This window comes from Anser anser (assembly GCF_964211835.1).
Source record: "Anser anser genome assembly, chromosome: 1".
In the NCBI taxonomy this organism is placed as follows: domain Eukaryota; kingdom Metazoa; phylum Chordata; class Aves; order Anseriformes; family Anatidae; genus Anser; species Anser anser.
In genome coordinates this window covers 21,594,498-21,619,869 of record NC_139720.1, presented here as the reverse complement: position 1 = coordinate 21,619,869, position 25,372 = coordinate 21,594,498, and the positions used below count along the sequence as shown (strand labels likewise).

At 37.4% G+C, this 25,372-nt stretch overlaps 1 protein-coding gene across 9 annotated transcripts; it reads left to right on the top strand.

The window, feature by feature from the left end:
• Positions 1-245: 245 nt before the first annotated feature.
• On the top strand, positions 246-20,314 carry MLC1 (modulator of VRAC current 1). 9 transcript variants are annotated; one of them, XM_083809378.1, is made up of 14 exons: positions 246-896; positions 3,185-3,384; positions 3,774-3,911; positions 4,525-4,741; positions 6,602-6,691; positions 8,587-8,640; positions 8,737-8,838; positions 12,724-12,825; positions 13,899-13,970; positions 14,446-14,562; positions 16,327-16,383; positions 17,417-17,539; positions 17,627-17,794; positions 19,748-20,314. In XM_083809378.1, exons 4-14 carry the CDS (start codon positions 4,562-4,564, stop codon positions 19,820-19,822), a joined length of 1,140 nt encoding a protein of 379 aa, XP_083665504.1. In that variant the 5' UTR covers positions 246-896; positions 3,185-3,384; positions 3,774-3,911; positions 4,525-4,561; the 3' UTR covers positions 19,823-20,314. The 9 variants fall into 9 exon arrangements, with proteins under 9 accessions (XP_083665504.1, XP_083665503.1, XP_083665510.1 ...); XM_083809377.1 differs by lacking the exon at positions 246-896 and having other exon boundaries at positions 2,886-3,384; XM_083809382.1 differs by lacking the exon at positions 246-896 and having other exon boundaries at positions 2,896-3,334; positions 4,558-4,741.
• Positions 20,315-25,372: the final 5,058 nt, after the last annotated feature.

The following is a 25,372-nucleotide window of genomic DNA, read 5'->3' as shown; positions in this document are numbered from 1 at the left end:
TCAGTGCCCGTGTTTTCCCCTGGGAGTGTGGCATGGAACCCACTGACGCGACATGGAGAATGTGGGAGAGTACACACATGCAAATAACTACTGAGTTGTAGCATCAGCTGAAGCAAGTTTCAAAGCAATAGAGCAAGCAATAGAACATTATAAACTTGATGAACAGCAACAAGTTTTGTTTGTCTTCCTATCATTAATATAGGAGCTGCTGCGGCTCTAGAGGAAATAAACTTTGACTAACTGTTGCTTACCATTTCCATATTTGATATTTTTTACCAGCTCTCCTCACGCAACCTGCTTTAGGCATTTGGTGTAAGCCCCCTTTAAATTTTATTTAACAAATTGTGTTTCACAAAGCAGTTTCTGAGCTGGTGAGCTCAGCATCCTGGTAACGTCAGCGGGAAGAGCCACACGGGGCTAGCGGAGGAGACAGTTCCAGGAGGTTTGGCAGAGCAGCCTACGCTTCTGTGGGAAACTGCTTTACGGCTGTTAGTTGGAGGAAGGTGGTGTAGTCTGTCATCAGATTCTGAGACTAGAGTAGCGGTTGTCTTCGGCAACCTTTTATTTTCTGCTCATATGGTTAGCTCGGCGTTATTTAGGCAGGGAAGGGCTAGGAATGCGACTGTTTGACGCTTTTACAGAGTTCTGTATAGTTCCTAGGCTGGAGGAAATTCAGGTTGCCAGTAATTACACACGGGTTCCCATGTCCTGCTCTGGAGTAACTGGGGAGATGCTTACTGGGAGGCAGGATGTGTGAGTATGAGTGTCTGTAGTCAGTGACCTCTTTAGAAGGAGATAAATGCCTGTCTGAAGATCCTGTTCCTGACATAGCTTATAAAAGCCTTCACAGGTTGTTTGTGCTGGTCAGGAATCTTACTGCAAGGCAGAAAAGGCAAGTATTTAATCTGGATGTCCTTTTACATGTGAACATGATATGTTTGTTTACTACATCCATACAAATAAAAATATTTAATATTTCAGTAGCATAAATTGTATAGTATATGTACTGATCAAACTGGTGTGAACTCTTCAGATGATGATTCATGTGAAAGACAGTAAAGAGTTTCCAAGGAAATGTATGTTATACTGGGGGAGCAAGACATCTCTTTGAAGCTGTTGGGCCTATATTTTGCTCTTGGTTCTGTACATGCCCCAAGACATAAGCTGGGAAACCAAAGATTTTGAGGAATGGGCTCCAAAGAAACAAAATACTTCAAAGAGATGATTTTGAAAGACCTAAAAATACTACACAGGAAATACAGATAATAAACTAAAATAGTGTAATGAAATAACGTGTGAAAGATTGCATAGGTAACTATTATATATTCATATTATATGTTATGTATAATAGTGTTTATACTATATTATATATATATGTTATGTATATTAGTTCCTTATGTATTATATATAGGAATCAGAAACTGAATCAGAAACATGAATACATGTGTGTGTGTGTGTATAATAATATATATGTATGGAGCTAATAAAAACTCATCTGAAAAAGGAAGAGTTAGCATGATAAAAATAAATGTCACCAGAGCTATATATTTTTGCATTTACAAATGGGAACAAAGGCATGACCCTGGGTTCACAGGTAGGGAAACTGCCTCAGGTTAAAATGCTTTTTTGTTCTTTAGTAATATAAACCTATAAGTATAGCAAGTTTATGTACCTATTTATCACATTGTCCCTTGGCAGGTCAAATATAATCTTCAACCTAATTTTTCTCTTTTGTGGTTACTGTGGGGGATGCTCGCATGGCACAGCCCTGGCAAATGATCCAGCATCTGCTACAGCTGCTTCAGGAGACTGAATCTGTTCAGTGGTCATTTCTAGCTGTTAAGTTCTTTGTAGCCTCTCACAATTTGATTTGTCATCTCGCGCTATCTTTTAACCTAACTTAGAATAAACATGCTTAATTCGTAAACCCTTTTCAGAAGCCTGTAACGTTCTGCTGGCATTGTTGTATTTTCTGCAGTCTTTTTGTAGGTTTCCTGTGCACCTGTTAGAATTAGTAGGAACCTCTTCATCTAGCTCCCTTTGTACAGCACCTAGCATTACGAGGTGACTTGGGCTCTGACTACCATATCTTGCCTTGTGCCTTTTGTGCATATATAAAAATGACCCAAGACTTTGAATGGAGTCAGAAACATGAAATTAAGGGAAGTTAAAATAAGATCCCCAGAAAAAGGTTTTGAGTAGAAACTGAAGGGTGAAGGTTTGGTGTTTTTTTGTTGACACTGATGAAAAATGCAGAGAGTACCATAATCGCATACTGAGCCTCTCTGCAAAAGCAAGCCAGCAGATACGGAGAAATGCAGAGGAAAGGGGGAAGAAGGAATCTCACTGTAACCTGAGGAAACGCTGTAGTGCCATGCTTGAGCGAGGGGGCTTTCAGGTTCCATACTGGCTGGAAAACTTGGAATTGTGAACAGAGATTCCTGGTGTTGTTGATCCCTGCTCCGTTCAGTGACATGGGATATTACAAATTCATTTTTACTGAAAGATATTAGATGAAATAAATATCTGAATATCTCACCAGCTTTGCGTATTTAAATAAAAAATCAACAAACACCTCCCTGAACTGACACGAATGGTCAAAAGGAATAAAATATGATCCTGTTTTATATCTGTGGTAATTAATCTTAGGGCAAACCCCTATTATTAGTACCTAACAGTCACTGAAAATGATGTGAAGTAAGCACTATCCATTTTCCATTAAAACATAGTCTTTGAGAGGATACAGAGAATGGAAGTATTTGCATAGTGTCGTCTGTGAGCAGAGGAACAGGACTTAATTGCTTAAGACAGTTTTGCTAGGCTACAGTTTCTTTTTTTTTTGCCCTTTTCTAGCACAGTTTACTGCTTTGTATAGTGCATGATTAATTTCCAAGTTTCAGCCTATTCCAACTGTAACATTTGATATTTTTTCAGTATTGGCTGGCATTTTGAGAAGAACAAAATCTACAGTCAGTACAAATTGAAAAGTAGTGCTGTTCTAAAGGTTTTTTTTAGCATACTTTAAAAGGTGATGCTCTTCAGAGTCCTGAAAATCTAATTGTGGCTTGGGCACAACAGTGTTTAAAGTGTACACAAAAGACCCTGTCATTGCAGTAGTTGTCAAGGTGCCAGCATTTTCAAGATAAAAGCATTCTTTCTCTTTTTTTATTGCCTAATAAGCAAGAGGACTGGATCCAATGTACGCTGGCTGATGCATGTCACTGCTGCCTGCTAGATTTTAAGTACGTTGTGTAGCCATCACGGTGCTCTGTAAGTGTGAACGTCAGCACGATTCCAGTGTGCAGGCTTTATCTGAACACTCTAGAAAACTAAGGTTAGTAGAAAAAGCTAAAGAAGAGTTCTACAGTGAAGGTAAGATTCTCGGTAAGTTTCAAACTTTTAACTTCCCAACTTGTTGGGATACTTGAATTTCTAACTGTAGGGTGTTCTGAAAGAATACTGTGTTCTGAGTAGCTTTTGCTCTTTTGAAACAAGAACCAGATTGTTGAATATCATTATCACTGGCTATGATAATAAATACAACTGGTAAACTATGAAGAAGGTTTTATTTAAGATGCCAAGTAAGGGGTAGTACTTGATTAAAAAAGATATTTGAAACTTTTTCCATTTGTTTGTCTGATTTGGAAGCAGATCTGTATATGCGTAGTACGGTCATTTTCTAGTGTATTCTGTTAATTAAAATTCAGGAGGCATTTTCCTGTTCCCTGGCCTAACCGAAGTTTTTGCTGTGCTTTTGTTCCCCATCTGAATAGATGTTGTTGAAAGCCAAAGTGTAAGGGAGAACTTTTCAAAGACGGCATGACTCACTGAGCGGTGAGAAGATCACAAAGTGTACAGGCAGCTGTGTTCACAAGGCTCTTTTAAACTGACAGTTAACTTTTCAGTCAAAGGTAAGCACGAAGGTTTTTAACGGTTGAAAAATGTGCAGGAACTTTAACGCAAGGTACTCAAGGTATTTGTACAGATTGGCAGGCAGAGGGATGAACAGAAAAGGGCAAAGTGAACAAGCAAAATGGTTGATACTTGATAAGACAGAAATAGTTTGCTGTAGCTGAGTTACTGTGATTATATGAGTTCATCGGAGTCATAGTGACGTCTCTCATTTTAGATGCCCAATAAGTTTTACAATCAAATGTTAACATCCAAGCATGTTTAAAAATCTTTTTCTGTCCTACATTTTTTTTAAGGGAGGGGGGAATACTTTGATTATAGAGTTACTTCCAAAGGTATTTTTTAGATCTTACAATAAAAGTCTGTTGAGCTGTCATAGGTGCACAAACTTTCATTTTGTTGGCATTTATATTGTATTATTATGAACCATGGCTACAGGATGTAATTTAGTTACCGTGTGCAAGTAAGTTCTTTTAAACCTGCATATTTCAATGCAGCTTAGTACTAGTACTACTTTTTAATTTTATCTTAAATAGACAAAAATAATAGTTGAGCACTGATCTGAATATGTGAAGAAACTAAGTTATATTTTTGGTCTTTCTTCATCATTAGCATTGCCATTATTATTTAATTGCTTTTGCGAAGTGTTATGACCAGGGAAGAAGGTTACAGAGAAGAATTTAGCTATGACAGAATGCCGACTTTGGAGCGGGGAAAGCAAGAGAATGGAAATTATGTACCAGATATCAAATCCAGTGACCTTCAGCTATCAAAGAGGCTGCATCCTTGCTTTATTTATAGAACATGGATCTTTTCTTTACTGATGGGTGTAAGTACTTTGTATATAGAAAATTTAAAAGTGTAAGGGAGGTCTTAGTACCCTGGAATCTATCCTCTTTTGGATCATTAGAGGAGTCACAATTTCATCACTGGTGGTATTGAATATAAACAGTTGCACAGAAAGCAACATATTTTGCAAATTTATAGTGTAACTCTTAGTGTAACTAATGTTGTTCTTTGTATCATTTTGCACTAATTAAATATGCTATACAAAGGCTGTCTTTAATATTAAACAGAGTGATTGTGGTGGTTTTAACCAATTTTGTGGTGGTTTTAATCAATCTATTTGTATGTATTAGCAATGCCTTTTTGTCAAGTATCCTGGTCATATGTGTTATTTTAAGACAAAGTACTTTACTTAGCATGACAGCATTTTGGCATTAAAAATGTATATGATATTTAATTGCCGAGTTCTGCTGTTTTCAATGGTCATGGAGTTATTTGATGTAATTTTCATGTAGTGAGTGACATACTTCTGTTCCTTACATGAACATCATAGTCGTTTGAATTTTTGTGTCACTGCTCTAGAGTCACCGGACACTGATCTTGCCCATGCATCATGTTACCCCATGTTCTGAGCCAAGATAATTAAAGTTCATTATAGCAATTACAATTATGTCATTTTTTTTTTCTTTTTCTGTCATCTGGTGTGTTTTGAAGAATAATTTTTGTAAGATCTAATATGTTTCACTGTTAATACAGTAATTACTTATTTTTGCACAGTGAATAAAAGTAGTGCCTTATTTTCGAGGAAACAGCTGAACATTTTTCCATCCTGACAATCTGTGAAACTTGGGTTTCCTTTCAGATGTACTGTTACACAAAAAGAAAGAGCAAATTAAGAGCTGGCTTTCTTTGCATTAAAATTTCTCAGTATCTGTATGCTAAGCAACAGAAGCATTTCCTTCCATGGCGAAAAGGACCATGTTCAGGGCAGCAGTTGCAATGTATATATAGATTGACATCAAGGTGGCTGAGGGTATAGGCTGTTCTTGCGCAGAACAATTCAGTATGCTTCAAGCACAATTTCAAGTTGTGTTCTATAAATACTGTTCTTCCAGTGTGCCATAATTCTGTGTGTGTGCTCATACACACATATGCTATCCTTATTTTCTCTGATCTGTCTTTTGATGAGGACTTTTTAAAGAACCCTCAAGAACTTTGCGACATGAACAAAATATCCAAACAAGAAAGAAGAGCCATTCTGTCTCATCTTTCCCAACCCCTTTGAAGAAATGTATACTCAAAGGAAAACAAACAAACAACAACAACAAACAAGCAAAAAGAATAAATCATTTAATGCTGGAAGTTTAACTCAGATATAATTATGGAATAAATAGAATGGTTGGCAAGGGAACAGCAGGAGTTGAGCATTTATGGTTATGCCACTAGATGAAGGTGGTAAGGGAGTTTGGAGGGAGACTAATATAGGTGGAAGGACCTTCATCAATATATCCTAATATTATTCCTGTTACTGTGTTCTCATTGGTAATTGCCTGGCTGCCCACATAAATCATGAATGTTGGTGGAGCCAAACAGGGAATGTAAAGTAGAGGCTTAGTTGAGTTTTCTGAAACATTTTTTTGTTGTCGAACCCTTTTGAGTGTATTTGCCAGCTCAGGACACAGTACTTGATTCAAACATGCTTGTATTGTTCAGTATTAGGTCTTGGTAAACAGCAAAATATATTTTTCAGAACTCAACATGCTTTGATATTTTGCTTCAAAATTACTAGCACAAAGACTGCGTTATTACATGTACATCAGTAGCTCAATTTGAAAGGAATTCCTCACTTCTTTTTTACAAATAGTTTTATTTGTATTAATTTATATTATTTGTTGCTTTGCAGACTTGCCTCCTTATTACTTCTGGATTTTCACTGTATCTGGGAAATATTTTTCCATCTGAAATGGATTATTTACGTTGTGCAGCAGGTTCAGTAAGCATTCTTAATTATTTGCTGTGGCTGTTTGACAGCAAAATCAGTAAATACTTTGTGTGGATTTCGTTTCTTTTTATTTCATCTGTCTTTTTAATACTAACTTTCTTTATGGAATATACAATCTTATTTAACAGTTCATGAAGTGAGTTTTCTTCCCATGGGTAAGGGAGTAGCCATTTTCACAGACAGTGATCTGTGCTACCATTTTTGTTAACCAGCTTACCATGGGCGGCCAGTAATTATCTGCATGAATGTTTTTTCTGTGCCTGATTTTAAGAAAATTTGCAGTGCTTTATATTTAGGGAATTTCTTGCCTGAATACTGTCAGAAGTGTTTCAGATTGTATTTCAAAGTATTATGTTTTTCGGCATATTTTGTGATAATATCCAAATCATATTTGTCTTACTTATGTATTTATATATATGCTTAACCTACACTTTAGATCTTTGTGCAAAAGATTAGTCTGATGTACTTGCTTTGTTCATGGCAGGATTCTGTTCCACCATTGCTTTTTTGGCAACTTGACCTGTGGATTTGTTTTAAGTTAGATGTACGGCTAATGCTTTATTTTAAACAAGTCCCAGGAGTTGCTCCGTGAATGAGTTGTCACTTAGGTTTCTGCTAGAGGTGTTAGAATAAAGCAGAAGCAGTTTTTGAAGTTAATGACTTCACTCGTCTGTTATGCTCTGCAACACTAATGTGGTTACTGAGTTACTGTAGTTACCTTTCTCTGCCCCAAATTTTGTCTCTTTAAACCTTGTATTTATTGAGAATTTCCAGAGATAATGGAGGCAATGCAGTTGGAAGAGCCTAGAGAGCTGTATAGCTCTATAAATGACCACTGGCTCGTTTAGGAAGAGCAGCTTTGCTCTCTAGACCTTGTTGGCTATCTTGACCAGGAGTAGAACTCAGTCACCTAAACATCATCAAGTGATGTTCTTGAGACTCGGGCATCCAGGACTGAAATGTATCTTTTCATGAGGTTAAATAGAGGTTGGTTAGATGTTAAGGAAGTGCTGCCAAAAATTTTAAATGTTCTTGTTAATCTGTTTGTAGTGGTTCCATTGTTAACCATCGCTGCTCAGATGTGTGAAAAGATAATTAGTGAAGAAATGCAGCATTTGTTACACAATTAATCATTTAACATGGAAATCTTTTCAATAATTTTAGTTTAGTATATTTTTATTTTGCTTATAAATATGTTGCTAACATTACATATTTGTGGAAAATAGAGTTGGATCTGTAATAGTAACATATCAATTGTGATGCAGAGCAGCTAGAGGTTAGAGAAATTACTTTGTGAAACTTTTCCTGTATGTGGGATTTTTCCATCTAGCTCTGCCATTATGCAGTGAAAGTTTCCTAGTGAGAGTAACCTGGAGGTCCTAGGCACTGTTCTTAAAATGCAATATGACTCAGCAGATCAGTTTTTATAAAGTTCTTTGGAACTGTGTGGTTGAGATTGGCCAAATTCTAGTTTCAACAACCATGGCACTCTCTTTTTTAAAGAATGTGGAGGCCAAGTCTAGGAGTAGCTGTGTTTTTCTTTTCCTGTTTAAGGATCTCATGCCTTCTAGAGTTAATTTGAACTAACAAAGGCGTGAAATGCCTCGTGAAAGACTTTCTTTCCTTTACTCATCACATTGTGCCAGGTAGCTAGTCAAAACTGAGGGGTATGGAAGGCTCTTTTAAACCTCTGGTAATCCTCAGATACCAAATGTAATTAATGAGCTCAGACAAGAGGGACAGTCTTTCCTCAGAGCTTCAGACCTTCTGTTCGTCCAATTATTAACTGTAATATTAAATCAGACCCAATAAAAACCATGTATAGAAAAGTATATAAAATTCTATGTGCAGAATATCCCACTAGTCTTCTCTCTTAATTTTCCCAGTGCATTCCTTCAGCAGTTGTGAGCTTTGCTATAGCAAGGAACAAAATTAATGTGGTAAGTATGAGATTTTTATTGGCAATTATATATATATATATATTTTTCTCCTGTTGTTAAAATGAGAGAGAAACCCTTTCTGAAACTGTTTTACAGATACCCAATTTTCAGATTCTGTTTGTCTCTACATTTGCGGTTACAACAACATGTTTGATTTGGTTTGGATGCAAACTTGTCCTAAATCCATCAGCTATAAATGTAAGTTACCTAAACAATTACTAATTAATGCTACATTTATCCTTATTTAAAAAAAAAAAAAAAGAAAAAAAAAGTGGAGATAACATTTAACTACACTGTTCTCAATCTAGAGAGATCGTCTAAGCAGTAACTTTACCTTTTGGAGTAAGAAAAGACCTGAAAATTGACATCGGATATAAAACCTTCTATGGATAAAAGATGCACAGTACAGCTAATTTACTGGAGATTAAAATAAAAATAACTTTCCTGTCTTGTATTTTAAGTTCAAAAGAATGAATTAGATGTTCAAAGGTGATCCAGTTTAATCAACTGACTGTTTACTTTTCTGTTAACTGTGGTAATTTTTATTTTTTTTAAATAGAGTAGGATCAGAAGAGAAAAAAGTGATTTAGTACCTCTGCTGTAGATAAGTCAATTTTCAGAGTTGAATTCTACTGACATGAGAGTGTGTCACAAAAGTGCAATTCTAGGACATTTCAGATTAAGTGTAATCCTTTCTTGGATCTTCTACAGTGTATAGTTTTGCTTCTGAGGTCACCAGGAAAGAAACTTTTGGTGAACATTTTTCCCATACATCATCAACAAAGAGAAGGCAGCTGTGAATGTTATTCGAAGCACATGTATTTCATGCTGGGAAAAGTTCTGTTTTGGAATCACAACCTTTTAACACTTGTCTTTGGTAGGCTAAACCAAAAAGTAAAACTATACTTTTTTTTTTTTTTTTTGGCTATGGTAAAATGTTCTGAAACCTCTACACTATATAAGAATATGATGTGTAAGAATGAGTAATATAGCAGTAGGTGTTATTGTTACTTTTGATAAATATACTTTTGATAAATACTTACTCTTGATAAATGCTCTATCACAGAACAGCAGTGCTTGATACAACTACGTCTTTGTACAACTTCGTATGAAGGTCAATGACTGCTATCATTTGCTATCATATTGCAAATGAACAATAGGTTCATTTCTTCTCCCAGCATTGTATCAGCTGTTGTGATAGTAATAGCTCAGCAAGAATAATAGCTCCCTATAATAATATAGGAGATCTAAATTGGTGTTACTAACAAAAGACTTCTTAACAGAAAAATAATACAGAGTTTGCTTTAGAGCTAGCTATGCTATTTTAATAACATCTGGTTAGCGCCAGATTTCACAGATGTTGAACTTTTAAATTAATTGTGTTTGCTTCCCCGTAAAAAGCGTGGAATATTAGGTCAATACTTACAAACCTGCTTTTAAAATTAGTAACTAATTCCAGGTTCACATTTCTGTGCAGCTGGCCTCATTTTCAGGGACCGGGTATTGAGGTCAGTAAGAGCTGTGGAGATTTAACACCGGACAGCCAGATCACTGGAATTCAAGTGGTATTGGCTTTAGATATAGGAGATTTGTCCCTGTGATTGCTGGGATGTGTTCCTCTGGGTTCTGCGCGTAGACAGGTGTGTAGGCAGGATAACGGCCCTGTCAGCGGGGGCTGTGTCTGCCCAGGAAAGGTGGGCCCAGGGGACTCACCGTGCCCCACACCATTCACGCAAGCATGTTCAGTATGATTCAGTATTTCAGATGGCACCAGCAGCAGTAATACTGAGCCCCAAATGCTTGGCTGAGTAGCTTTCTGGGCTCCCTCTGCTGTCTGTATAGCTGCCATTGCCACTGACAGAGGTGGAAGCTTAGAAGATGTGGGTGTATGGAGATGCTGGCGTGTAGCTGCTTGGTTTGGTTACCTAACCATAAGTGTGCGTCCCAGTTAGCTGTGGAGTGGCTCATCCTGCCTCGCGCCAGCTACTGATGCAGGAGGGCATCAGTCTCTTCTAGGTTCTCTGTCATTATTTGTCAGACCTGTGGAGATGGATTGAAACATCTGTAAGATATCTCAAATCATATTAAATGTATGTTTAAAAAAACTACAGTGAAATGAAATCACTTACATTTTGAACTGAGTTCTATGCTTTACATATAAACCACATTTTTACTACCTGCTGCAGGTTCAGAGCAACTTGAATTAAGGTTGTGATGATCCACTATTTTCTACCCAGTTGCACTTGCATGTTCCTTAGTCATAGAAGGGGGTTACGGATGTAGCTTACACAGTTCTCTGTATCTGGAATGATAGTTATAGAGAGTTTTCTATCGTACTTTGAAATCTAACATTGACTTTCCCATTGTTATAGATGGTTTGAAAAGGTATTTACTTCTAGCTTTAGCTGTATTTCTGTTTAAAAAATACAGATAGAATAACACCCAAACTTCAAAACTGTTGATATTTTTACTTTGGTCTAAGGACATTGAATTAATTTTGCAAATGGAATACTCTGATATTCTAGACACATCAGAAAAAATACTGGAAAGATAAAATTTAAATTTAAAAATTTATATTTTATTTACTGTTTTTCTTTGATTTCTATTATTTTCTTATAGCTAACACTAAATGAGCTAGTGTGTCCATGTAGTTATGGTGCTTCTGGACCCAAATTCGTGTATCTACTTGGCACTGCACTGTATAACGTGGCCTTGCCAGCCCACGTCAGTACCAGTGCTATGTGTCAAAACAAATCTAAATCATGGGAATTTACAGGCTGGATTAAATTGTTCTGCAGGCCACATGTTTGACACCTCTCCTTTTGCCAAATAATGTCTTTATTCTTCATCTAGCACTTTTCCTAGAAGCTTACCACTATGATATTTATTGCTGTTTGTGGCTCTAGCACAACTGTACAGTCTGTTGTGTCCTGCAAGGAACACAGTTGTGTTTTTTTGAAAAGGATGAATTTCAGTACAAAAAAGCCTCTCAAATCTGCCATGTATGATCTTTTTAAAAACAACAACAGAAAAGCAAGCAAACAAACCCAAAACCTACGCTGCAAGATGCATGTCAAAGGAGAATTTAGATTTGATCATCCCAGAAACAGGTCTGACATGAGGAAACAATATAGTTCATTGAACAACAGTTTGCTACAATTATATTGGTTCTGAATGGGGTTAGTTCTCCTTAAACTTTCGGTACTTTGCCCAATGGCCAGACCTAACCATCACATATTTTCTTGGGCTGCCACTGGAAAAACGTAGTGCTTCTGAAGACTTCCACAGGGAGATCTACAGTGCCTAACTTGCATGCCTCCAAAAAATGATCAATCAAACCCATGTAGAGCAGGTATTGTCTCACGAAAAGAGGCAGATAAGGATCCGAAGAGGACATTAAGTATTCCATTCACATATTCATGTCCTGAAGATGAACAATGGCAGGAGGAATGGCAGCATCCCCGTTTTTATACAATAACGTAATCTGTTAGACCTGCAGGAGTTGTAAAATCATGAAGAGTGTTCATCAGTGCTTTACTCGCATGAGGCAGAACACAGAGCTAGGACTCTTGGCCCGGTTCTTTGGAATGCATTTTCATTCAGCACTGCGTGATTTGCTGTGTAGGGATTGGAAGCCTGTGGCCCTTCTTCTCTCCCAGTGGATTTCCTTAGCCCTTGGGCTAGTCAAACTCCCTCTTGTTTGTCTTCTTTCTGTTCCTATGAATCGTTCATGATTTGCAGCAGTGTTCTGGTTTCACATGGGAGGTCCTGCAAAATGCAAGAGTACCTAGTAACATCCCCCATGTATTAACACTGTCTTTTGGAAGACAATAATGCACTCTTCTTCAGGCAGATTATTTCCATAAGTGAAATAAACATCTTTCTCGGGTTAGGCATTCTAAGTATTATGTAGGCAACTAAGTGCTGTCCTAGAAATTCATCAAAAAAAAATAATAAAATTTTAAAAGGTACATAATTAATAGATACATCTAAATGTCAGAGAAAACAGACAGCTGGATCCCACCCCCTTGTTTACTTTTAATATGGAAGATATAACTCTTTTGTCTGGGATTCTACCGACAGATAAATTTCAACTTGATTCTGCTTATTCTGCTGGAAATCTTCATGGCAACTACCGTGATCATTTCAGCTAGATCTACTGAAGACTGCTGTATGCGAAAGAAAGTAGGTACCCTTAAAAATTGGAATTCATTGTATTTTGCTGTTTTTTCTAAGTAACCTAAAAGATATTAGATTTTTCCTATATTATGTATGTTGACAAGTTACTGGTGACTCTGGTGTATCATATCATATTTCATGGTAAAATAAGGTTTGAACATTATAAAACTAGATTTAAACAGTAATTAAACGTACTGTACTAAACAGTGATAGCCTCTTTTATCTTTAAGAGTTCAGTGGACCCTCTGCAAAATGAACTACTGCAATTATGCAGCGTGGGGCTGTGTGAATATTTTATGAACAGGCATGGCAAACGTTTTATTCATATTTTGTAGAACAAAACTTCATGAAGTATGAAACATTAGAATACTGTGACTTGTATGTATGCAAGCAATGCCTTTTTGATGCATGAAGTGGAGATGGTATCTGTCATGTACGCTGATTTGGTGGTGTCTGGACAATTAATATTGTCTTCAGGATTTCATAGAATCATTGAATGGCCTGGGTTGGAAGGGACCTCAAGGATCATCTAGTTCCAACCCACAGTTTGGGGCTATAGATAAAATTGTCTTTGTTCATAATCGCTCTCCCAAATCACACCCTCTTTTCTACATTATTTCCTTTACCTAATAATGAAGCAAATGTGTGTGCTATGCCATTTTGTGTTCCAGTGGAAGCATTGCTTGCTAGACAAAGTCATGTTGTAAACTGTCCTCCTTCAGTTACTGTTTATCCATGTCCGCAAAATCTGAAAGATTCTGAAAGATTTCTGAAAATCTGAAAGAACTTTGGAAGGATCAGGAACAAAGTATGTATTTTGAAGGTGGAAAAGGGAGAGAAGATGAGCATATTTCACTGTTAAGCAGTGTAACAGCTGATGTGGAACTACCTCACTTGTTTTCAGTGGTCTGACACTGATGGTCTAACACTGGCAAACACTGCAGTGTGTCACTGGTGGTTCTGGTGGACCAACCAGACGTTGCCTACCATCTCTAGGATCTATAACAGATTCCACAGGATATTAGAATAAATGTATTGCTTTGCATGTTTTCTCAGTCATGATTTTTATTCCCCTCTAGAATACTGCATATGACAGTACCATTGTTACAAGCAATGTCAGCTTTCCTACTCGAATTCTGAAGTCATACTCAGTAAGTACTCGTTTTCTTTCATTAAATCAATTTGTTATTTCATTGTTTTAAGTGCTAAACTCCTTTAAAGTCAGAAACAGTTCAATGTAGGTAAGAACTGAAAGAACAGATTTAGAGTCAGAAATACCAGATACATCCTAAAATGCTTCCTTTTACAATATTGCAAGATAAATGGTAACTGCCCTGTACAATAGGAAAAAGACTACTTAATGACTTAAAGATAAGTATTGTGAACTGAACTGTTTAGTGGAGCTAATAACATAGAGTATAAATATGTATAATGAAGCTAATCTTGTTTTCATTTAAGCCAGCGGGAGTTTTGCCATATTTTATATCTGCAAAACATTGACTTTTTGCATATCTAGTAGCACAAAAGCATTCTTTTTTTCTTCCAGTGTGTTCGTTTCTATATGCAGAAGGGAAACTTAGTGTTCAAATACACAGTTAATAATTTGTGTGCCCTACTTTGTTTTAGGTAATTGAGGTGATTATTGGAATTTCATCAGTATTTGGTGGCATAATTGCTTTGAATATGGATGTTCTAGTCTCAGGTCCATATCTTTCGGTAACATTCTTTTGGATCTTAGTTGCTGTAAGTAGAGCAAAACTGATGTACTCTTTTAAACAATGCCTTTGATTTTTCTTTTTTTCTCTCTACTAGGATGTTCTCATTATACTTAATATATTATGAAATGTGGTTGTTCTATTTTGATTTACAAGATGGAAGTGAGTAATAAAACAAGAGTATTGGAAGTTTTCTGTCAGACAGGTCCCAGTTTTTAGAATATTTCAGGCTGCAAAATATAAAATTGAGTATAATTTCAGTGTGATAGAATCCTTAGATCGTTACCTTTATCCCATCACCATTAATGGTCTTAAAAGCCTGAAACTGATTGGTAATCCTTGTAAGAAGTAATAGCCTGCACCTAGGAGCAGTGCATTCATAAAGCACTAAGGGCACGATCTGCCCTTAGTGAAGCCATGTTGTCTGGTGATTGGTGACAGCCAATACAGATTCACTAAGGGCAGATCATGCCCAAAAAATCTGGTGGCCTTCTATGACGGGGTTGTAGTATTGGTGGATCTGCAACTGACATTGTCTACCTGGGTTTGTGCAAAGCATTTGGGGTTCAACAAGGCCAAGTGCCAGTCCTGCACCTGGGCCGGGGTGATCCCAAACACAAATGCAGGCTGAATGGATTGAGAGCAGCTCTGATGAGAAGGTCCTGGGGGTGTTGATGGATGAGAAGCTCAACATGAGCCGACAATGTGTGCTTGCAGCCCAGAAAGCCAACTGTATCCTGGGGTGCATCAAAAGAAGCATAGCCAGCAGGTCAAGGAAGGGGATTCTCCCCCTCTACTCTGCTCTCGTGAGACCCCACCTAAAGTACTACATTCAGCTCTGGGGACCTCAGCACAAGAAGGACATGGACATATTAGAATGAGTCCAGCGGAGGGTCAAGAGGATGATTAGAGTGCTGGAGCACCTATCCTATGAAGACAGGCTGAGAGAGCTGGGGTTGTTCACCCTGGAGAAGAGAAGGTTTTTGGGGAGACCTTCTAGCAGCCTTCCAGTACCTAAAGGGGGCCTACAGGAAGGCTGGGGGGGGACTCTTTGTCAGGGAGTGCAATGAAAGGACAAGGGGGAGTGGTTTAAAAGTAAAAGAGGGGAGAATTAGATAAGCTTTTTGGAAGAAATTCTTTACTTTGAGGTTGATGAGGCACTGGCACAGGTTGCCCAGAGTAGCTGTGGATGCCCTGTCCCTGGAAGTGTTCAAGGCCAGGTTGAATGGGGCTTTGAGCAACCTGGTCTGGTGGGAGGTGTCCCTGCCCATGGCACAGGAATTAGATGGTCTTCAAGGTCCCTTCTAACCCAAGCCATTCTATGATTCTATGATCCTGTGATAAAGGATGTTGTGCTACCCTGCTTGCAACAAACTGAAGAAGTTCAGAAAGATGACCGTGAACACTAGATTTATATATGGCTCCTATGTCTGGAAAATTCCTCGGTATAAAGTGGGAAAAGATCATAAATAAGTTCTTCAGAATGCAGAACTCACGAAGTTCAGCGGGGTTCCTTAGCTTTTCATGCAGAAGCATCAAGCTTTGTGGGTAATATTTCAGTCTGTGTAGGTTTAATGCATGATACTCATTAAATGTAAGTTAAATGAATATTAGTTTTACCTCCATTTAAGTAATTGATTACCAATAGCATCATAAAAAGAATATGTGGTTCAGGAAACTCAGGATGTGATCTATAACAAGTGAGAATCACTATTGCACAGTTGTGGATTGTGTAATTTTCCAGTAGGTAAATATTTATTTTTTATACTTTATTGCCTTGTGTTACATTTAGTGCTTTCCAAGTGCCATTGCAAGTCACGTGGCTGCTGAATATCCAAGTAAATGTCTGGTAAGTGAGTAAAATCCTTGGATTTTTTCATTAGAGTGTAGTAATACTCATTTGCCCACTTGTTTTTAGTTACTTTTACAAATACAACAGAAATTTATAGCAAGAGTGTAAGTTGATATTCCCGAAAAGAAATCCAGTAGCTCCCTTGGAGTCTTCCATCAATTCTAGGAAAGAATTCTACAGATTTTTTGTTTGTTTATTTTTGGTTTTGTACTGGTTCCTTGGGAATGGATATTGCTAAATGGAAAAGAAATACTTCATATTGTACAACCAGAACTGCCCTCATGGTCTTGAGCTGAGGTCCTTTCCATTATGTGCTGTGCTTTCTGAAAGAAGAAAATTAGGTGTGCAGTCTGTATTGGACTTAGAACCTATTTTAAAAAACTTCTTGATCTGCATGACTAGCAACAAAAATAAAGAATGTTCAGTAGAGTGCATTTAATCCATGAGTGTCCCAGATGTGTAGTAAAGTCTGCTTAAAACATCTGCTCGAAGTTACAGTCATGCAGCCATACTTAAGTCAGTAATGATGCATGACCACAACTGAAGTCAGAATTTGATCCTGTAGGATGATACTTGAATGAAAACTAGGCTGCTATTGTATTGCAATAAAATTGCCTCAAAGCACTCAAATCTATTTGCATAGTTATTTTAGGTTGTAAGTCTGCAGTATATGCTGTTAATTCTCATTGTTTCATACAAACTGAAGAATAAATGATGCTTCTTTACTAGGTCTCTAAATATGGTATTGTTTCCCCTATCTGCATATGAAAGACACTTTTAAAATTAGACAAAAGACTCGTCACACATCTTAAATGGAAAATGAATTACAAAACAGCAGTGTTTTGGCTAGGAAAATTAATTTATTCAAAGCTTGCTTCTGTATCTCTTTACAATGTAAATGGCTGTGAAGATTTGTCTCATGTAATTTTATGCACTTCTGTTATGCTTGCTTTAAGGAGATACAGCTGACAAACCAAAATTGTTATTTGTTTTTGTCCCTCTTTATCATTTATTGTCTTATTTTATTTAGGTTGAGGTTCTGATTGCCATTAGCAGTGTCACCTCTCCATTGTTGTTCACAGCTTCTGGATACTTATCCTTCAGTATCATGCAAGTTGTAGACATCTTTAAAAATTATCCACCTGCTGTTAAAGTATGTATTTTTATGCAGTTGGAAAATTAACATCTACCTAGTAAAGTAGCAACAAAAGAATGAAGATATCCATGTCTCTATTTTTAGCAATCTTATGATGTACTACTGTTGCTTCTGATGTTGATGCTGCTAATTCAGGCATGCCTTACTATTGGAACTGTAATACAGTGTGTAAATTACAAGACAAAAATGAAACTTCAAGATTTGTCCTGGGCAGAGTCACAGGTTAAAAAACAAGAATACAGAACAACAGAGGTATGTATTTACACCAGTATAAAATTTAAAAATCTTTATTAAAAATGATATTTTTTGGTAAGGTTTTGTGTTTAGTTAACTCAGATCACAAGTGAAAGCTGCTGTGTAAAACTGTAAAGATGTGAATATAGTGGTGAATTCCAATGTAAATAGATAACATTTAGCTGGTCAAATGATAACTGTGGTATGACAGAATCATATTTGTGACAAGTCCTGTCACGAGAAAAACTGTTGTAAGATTAAGGCCCTGATCTGTTCCTATTTGTATTATGGGCTCCCAATTATGGACAAAGTCCATCACTGTACTAAAATAAAATGGTAGTCCTACTGCATATGACAATCCATAGTTGTTATTTATATATGTCAGCACAAATCTTTAGAAAAGATGATGCCTTGCATGACTGTGCTCTGATAATGGGATAGCCATCTATTAAGAAAGGAGTGGACTTAACCTTTAAAATGCAAACAGAAGTTTTGGACTATGGAATGACAGTAGTCAGTACAGTTGTACTGTGTAAGGTCTGCTGTAGGGGAGTGAATGTACTAAGCCAAGTTAGTTCTAAGTTCCCTAAACTGCAAATGGGAAGTGTTAGGAACGTGGAGCATAGGAACAACACTTGGCAAGCTGCATGAGTGGCTACACGTGCCGGTCAGTATGAAGTAGAGAGCAGAGGAGGGTGTATGGAATCCCAGTTCTTGCCATGTCCTAACTATACTACTGAAGTTGATGATGAAGGTCGGAATTGATAGCCTTTATTTCCCTCCTGCACTTACATGCTTAAGCTGTCCTTTCAGATACAGATTTAGTGAATACTTTCTTAGAGCATGGTGGTACCAGTATTACCGTTACCACTTTTCATACTGTATTTCAGGGCTAGAGTGCTTTTTCAGGGACTGGGGAAACACAGCTTTTTTCAGTCTGCATAGATAAATTACATCCAGCTCCTACAGTGCCCAACACTATACAGCCTATACAGCACATTTAGCCCTGAGGCTTTCCTCATCTCTTCTCTACAGAGCAAAGCACTACATTCTTAAAGAACAGGGCAGAGTAAATCATCCAGTCATCTGGGTGCTTGCTCTATGGCTGGTCCAGCATTGGAAAGGTTGATGTGCTGTATTCAGTCTCTGCTCGAGAAGGAGCATCTGGAAAACAGCATCTAGAAACAGCACTGGATAGAAAGTGCTGGAAGCAGGGACTGAATTTCAGTAGAGCTATTTCACAGCTGGTAATGGAAAGTGCAAGCTGTGGAATTAAGTTCCCCTCAGGCTGCTGAAGGCTTTCAGTGTTGGTTGCTAATTGTTTGGATCTGTGATCTGAGAATTAAGTTCTGTATAAAAGATGGAGCATAGCAGCATTGCCACTGCTGTAAGTCACATTTTTGAACATAGGTGATGTCATGGCTGAACAGTTCTCTTCTGGGGATTATTTACATAAGTATGCCTTGTTTGTGAGTCACTGATCAATTAGGTGCAAGTCAAATGCTAAAAGGAGCAAATTTTTTCAGAAAAGCAACACTTTTTTGCATACCTTGTAGCATTTAAACACATGAATAATGTTACAGGTAAAGGTGTAGGTCTCTGGCTTTTCGGGAGTCTATGTCCTTAAGCAAGACATTATTTTCCTTGCGTGTATGTAGATAAATCTTGCTTCAGTTGCACTGTGAGGGCTGGAGTTACGTGATTAAAACAGGAATTTGGCAAAGTTTCATTGGCCCAAATATCTGAAGTATTATACAATTTACATTATTATATTTGCCTATTGTAAATGTATACCATACAATATACGAAGCTATGCAATTTGCAATGTGTATAATATTTTAATAGTTTATACTGTAAGCATTCATGTTTACATTCTCCCAGATTGTCTCAGATGTTTAATTGCTTAAACTTCAGTTTTTAACCAAAGCATTGTTTCATATTTCCATTTGTTTGAATTTTGTTTCCTTTTAGGTTTCCAATAATACCTTAAAGGATTTTGACAAAGACAAAGCTTGGAAAGCAGTTGTGGTGCAGATGGCTCAGTAGTTTGGATTCTGCAAATGGAGCCAATACAATACAATCCAATACAACAAATCAATTGTTTGAATTAAGGTTTAAAAACTTTTCAGTTTATAAACAGCAATATAGTTACAGTGGTAGGAGCCAAGGAGTAACACAGTAAATAATGTCTTTCTAATCATTGTGAAATATGTTGATAATATTTTTAATACATCTGTCTTTTGTGTTGGTATCTGTATCTTAGTCTTGCTTTAAAAGATACCATTGGAACAAAGGTAATCATTCATATCAATTTATGCTGATAGCAAAATAAAATATGACAATATACAGTAGGTTTCATATATGTGCAAGAGATTGTTATAACTGCAGTTATGCAATCTGTAACTGATAAAATGCTTTTGTAAAGTTATGTGTACAAGTTATAATTGTTTTTTGCTTATACTTCACTTTTGTAGGAGTTGTAAAGTTCTTTTGCATCTCATTGCTTTTATATAAATAAAAGTCTTTATTATGTGGAAACTCAAGAATGTGGATTGACATTCTAACTGTAGAGGTGAAAATAGAGTATTTGCTCCCATTAAGCTGCAGTTTCTGAACTGTTAAGGGAGGAAGGGACTTTTTCGGAGTTTTCAAGCACAAAATCCACTAGTCAAAATGAAAAAAATAACAACAAACAGAAACAATCAGCCAAATAACTGGAGCTACTACTGATAGGAAAAGATTTTTTTTTTCACACATGAAGATGTCTTTTTAAGTATGTTACTTTGCATTTATTTCCCTTACTCATTTTAAACATAAAGAATGTAGTTGCTCTTTAACAAGCGATATTCTCCATTCCGTTCACCTTTTCCTCCTACCTGAATTGTATGTGTACCTGGGTAGATATTGGAGAATATAAGAATTTCCATGGTGATAGATGTTTTTTGATTTAATTGGGGATAGCTGATGAATGGTAGTGGTGGTTTTTTTTTTTTTTGTATTTTTTTTCTGTTTGTTTTTGAAACACTCTAGGCTTTGAAGTTCATTCTTTTTTAATTTGAAACCAAATAATTTGTTCAGAACCTGGTGCAAAGCTCACCTTTTTGCTTTTGGGGAGGGGAAATATAGTTAAAAGAAGGTATGTATGGGTGAGGGGTGGAGCCCTTCAGGTTCGCTGGGATGTTTTCTTTTGGTTTTGAGAATGCTGACAACAATTACAGCATTTTTATACACAGAGATTACTCTTGCCAAATCTCATGTATTTGTTTACTGGTGGTATTTGTGTGAACATTCTATCAACAACACAAATAGATAATACTTTCCCTGCTACAATCTTACAATTTTTATAAATACAAAAAAGTATTTATTTGATTGTACAGTATTTCTTTGAAAGTCACAAAGAAATAGTGACAGTTCCACCTACAAATAAACTTCAAACAACTTTTTAAATCTCACACATGGATTAAAGACTAGACAAAGACGGTAGTGTAAAAGTTCTTCATGAATCACTCTAGAGTGAAAGGATTGAGAGTCACGTGTAGAATACTTTGAATGTATCTCAACCGTTTGCTTTCCCTTATGTGGTAATGCCTTCATTAAACTGAATCTGTATCTTCAAGAGGTTATCATTTTTATCAAATGATGATTGGCTTTGGTTATGCAGAAGGTAAGATCATACTTCTATCACCAAACTCAGTTGGAAAAGAAATTAGCAGGAAGTGACACATTCTTAGGGAATTTCCTTTCCACAAAACCCATCCAATTACAAGGCAAGGCACTGAGCGTCTTTAATCTCCTTTTGAGTCCAATGATTTGAGATGCTCTCTTCCAAACAGTCAGAACTGAGTAATCTGCTGCTGATCTTCATTTTGCTGTCAGGAGTGCTCAGGAAGAACCTAATGACAGTGTAATAGGTGCTATTTACCTTTCTTTTGGGAAACTGAAGAGTTTTAACAGGTGAAGAAAACAGCATTCATCAAAAAGAAAAAGGAAAACTAAATGGGCTGTGGATATCGCTCTGGAAGTCAAATTTTCTTATCCCATGCAAGAACGAGAATCGTGGAGACTTTTAAACCATAACCAATGTAGGGTTGGCAGCTGACATGAAGAGCTTCTCGTAGGCAGACAGAGCTTCACTGTAAAACCTCACTCTGTGGGTAAATGCTTTTGTAATTCAAAGCAACACCCTCCCTGTGGCCCCTGCTATCCCCAGCCAAAGGATTTGTGCGTTGGTGTTCACCACAGAGCAAATCTCGTTGCTTATGGAGTAAATTAGGGTGTGCTGGTAGATCTGCCTCCGTGGCCCATCTGGGAAGCTGATGGCGAGCTGTGGATCCACCTGCCCAAGGAGCAGCCTGTGGAAGGTCACAGAGACAGCAGCCAGGTGGGTGCAGGAGGTGCTAGGTGTGGGAAGCCCCCCAGCCCTGCCAGCTGGGGCAGGACAAGTGGGCTGGGGGCTATGAGCTTTTATATGTGCGTGGATAGTTTTGAGTTGGTATGAGTTATTTAGATCTTTCATACTGTTCGTCTGCAGCAGCTGAAAGTGGAGAATTTTACGAGATACCCCAGCGCTGAAGGGAATTGTCTCCTCTGGCCTCTTCCCTTGTACTCACAGTGACTGGTATTCGATTAAACTGGCAGAAAATTATCGATTAAAAAAAAAGAATAGTTTTCTGCTGATCTAGTTAGCATTCTTAGGACACTGAAAACTTATAGTGGCCCTTTTTTAGGTGTTAGATATGACTTCACTGGAGGTAGATCAGCAGAATATTTGTTTTGTTTTAGTACTTTCCTTCTCCCTTCCCACCACATTCCTTATCTATGGTTTGCTTTAGTCACATGCCCCAGCTCCTGTTCCACAGGAACGTCCCCCATTTGGAACTTCCCCTGTTCCAAAAAGCACGGTTGTACCTGATCTATACCAGGAACTACAGCTTTTGACTGACCATGTAATCAGTTGGTTTCTTAGTTGGTGACTATTAATGCAGTTAAAGTAATTTCTCAAGTAAAAAATTGCATGGTTTCTGATCTGGCTTTTGTGTTTCTGAAAAGAATCCATCAGATCAAAATAATAAAATCTAAATTAGTTTCAGAAACCGGAGTAGTCAGGCTTCCCTGGCAACTGATTTGCTTTTATAATAATTTCCTGTTTTTTCAAATGTTAGAAGTACTTTTGTTTGTTACAGAGTGGGAAGTCCCTCAGGGAGAAACTGACAGTCTGAAGAAAATACGAGCATCGTTCATTTTATGACTAACTGTACTTTAGGTAAAGTATCTTTGAAAGATGAATTTTGGATTTTTTTTCCCCTTTTATAACCTGTGTAATACCAATATGAGGTGTTTCACAGTAAACTTTCTCTACCCCTAAATTTGTAGGTAAAAGAACCAAGGAGTGAAGTAACAATGCTAGAGCTGAGCGTGTCATGATGAATCAGATTTATGCAGAAGTAATGAAGAAACAAATTAAGGTGAAAACAGTTTGTATTAGCCAATTAATTTCTAATCGGTATTTTGTTAATTTCAAATTATGAACATCAAATATAATCAAAATTTGCTTTTCATACTTCCCTTTTCAAGGCAGGAGAGGTGTCTCAGTATAAAATATCCTGGTGTGATGCTTACTGGAGCTTTCCCTGGAGTATTTTTTTAACATTTTTTTCTGAATTAACTTTTCTGTTTACAAGTTAGTGTTCATTCTCTTGAAGGTTGTACCTCTGCAGTGAACAGGTTATCATTTTTCCTTTCTGTCCTGTGAAGATAAACTGTTGCATGAGGAAAAAATATAAAACTTACACTTCTTTTTTTCTTTAATTTGAATGATTTTTCCCCTAGTTCACTCTATTTAAATATCTGATGTCGCTCCTAGTTTGAGAAAACACCTTGTTACATGTGTGCATTCAGTGCTTGGAAGTGGCAATTCCTTCAAACAAAGCACAGAGTTTTAGGTTTAAACTAGCCCTGCTCTTTTCTGTTCTGCTTCTTGTGAACTGGGGAGGCAGAAATCCAAATATCCAGGATTTTTAGGGATTCTGGTATCAGAAACCACCTGTGTGTCCTGCAATGGGAAAATAAATAGTTCAAACAGGAGGATTGCCTGGTATTGCACAGTTCTGTGCTTTATGCTGTCAGGCTCTGGGCATCCGGAAGGAACTTGGAAACGTGCTTCTGTATTGCCAGCTTTGCTTTCCAGCAGCTACAACAGGCCAAGGGTTTCTGCAGGGGTTGAATTGCTAGGGGTTGCCCAGCACTGATTGCTTTCAGAAGCCCCATCAGAGGGGAAATGCCGATGGCATGCCCCTGCCTCCCCTATATCATCTGTGGTAGGGTGTAGCCTGTCTTTCTTACTGGCCCCAACTGACAGTGCAGGGATCACAACTGATTCTTGCTTGTTCCTGTGCGCATGGTTTAACAAATAACCAGGATTAATATCAACTGCTGTGGTATTTGTTTTTCTAGACACAAGCCTTGACTCACTCAGGCTCAGCGCTGAGGATATGTACTCTTCGCCAGCAATCCTGGTTTAAGTTATTTATGTTCTTCTGCTGCTCATTTACCCAGTTTCATTGAAGTCTACGGGAAGGGTCTTGTTTAATTCAATATGGTTAATCTTTCAGTCGTTGGGTTTTTTTAAATGTTCTTTCCAACATCTGATTTCTATAAAAAGTTACAAAAAAATCAGAATAATTTTATCTGCATTATATAAACACTGAAGTTCAAGACTGAAATGGAAAAAAAGAAATGATAGCAGAAAACCTTTGATCTGCTCTATACTGCCTGCTTCTACAGTTTCAGTTCCAGAAAGACACCTCTGACGCTCCAGCCTGATCTGCCTAAAAATACCCAAATCACTTAAATCACACAAGATCACTCTTTGTTCTGAATAAGTTTTAAAGCTGCATTGGTTTCCTTGCGTAGTTTACAGTGTGGTTCAACACCCTCACTTCAACTGAAGGATTGACATGCCACAGCCCAAGAAAGCAGATGTAGTAGTATCTTAAGCCAGCATTGTTGCTGATAACTTTTCAAACCCTATCCTAGACTTCCTGTTTTTCAGGCCTGCATAGCATCACTTTGTTGATAGTTGCTGCTCTGTCAATCTTTCCAGACTTCTCCATATCACTGTCATCTGCTGCTCCATGTTTTTCAATGCAAGATGTTTCCCAGATTTTGTGAGAAAAGAACATGATGAGAAGCAGCTTTCCTTCTTTCTGTAACTCAGTTCATTTTTATTTCTTCTTTGGTCCTGATGTTAATACAGCCTAAAAGCAGAGATCCTACCTTGCTGACCTCAGCCAAAATTTTGATAACTGGGAAGGAGATTTTATTTCAATCCTTCCACATTAAGGGTTGCTTTCTATTCTAGAAGCTGCTTCTGTCCTCATGTGAAGCATCTCTTTGTGTGTATTATGACCCAATACTTCAATATCTATTTTATTCATAATCTAATCCATAGATCTCATACCTAATCACAGAGTATGTATTTCTCTCTATAACCTCTAGTCTGTCCCAACAATGATGCAGTAGGACTTTAAAGGCGAGTCGTAATTTACTCATGGATATTTCAGAGCACAAGGGAATTTTGGAGTTAACCACCTCCCC

What these genes read in the sequence shown, in the direction of transcription:
- MLC1 (XM_083809378.1), top strand. Translation starts at nt 4,562, where the DNA reads ATGACCAGGGAAGAAGGTTACAGAGAAGAATTTAGCTATGACAGAATG. An exon ending in ACTGCTGTATGCGAAAGAAA is followed by an intron (nt 12,826 to 13,898) that starts GTAGGTACCCTT and finishes ATTCCCCTCTAG; the next exon opens with AATACTGCATATGACAGTAC. An exon ending in GAATTCTGAAGTCATACTCA is followed by an intron (nt 13,971 to 14,445) that starts GTAAGTACTCGT and finishes ACTTTGTTTTAG; the next exon opens with GTAATTGAGGTGATTATTGG.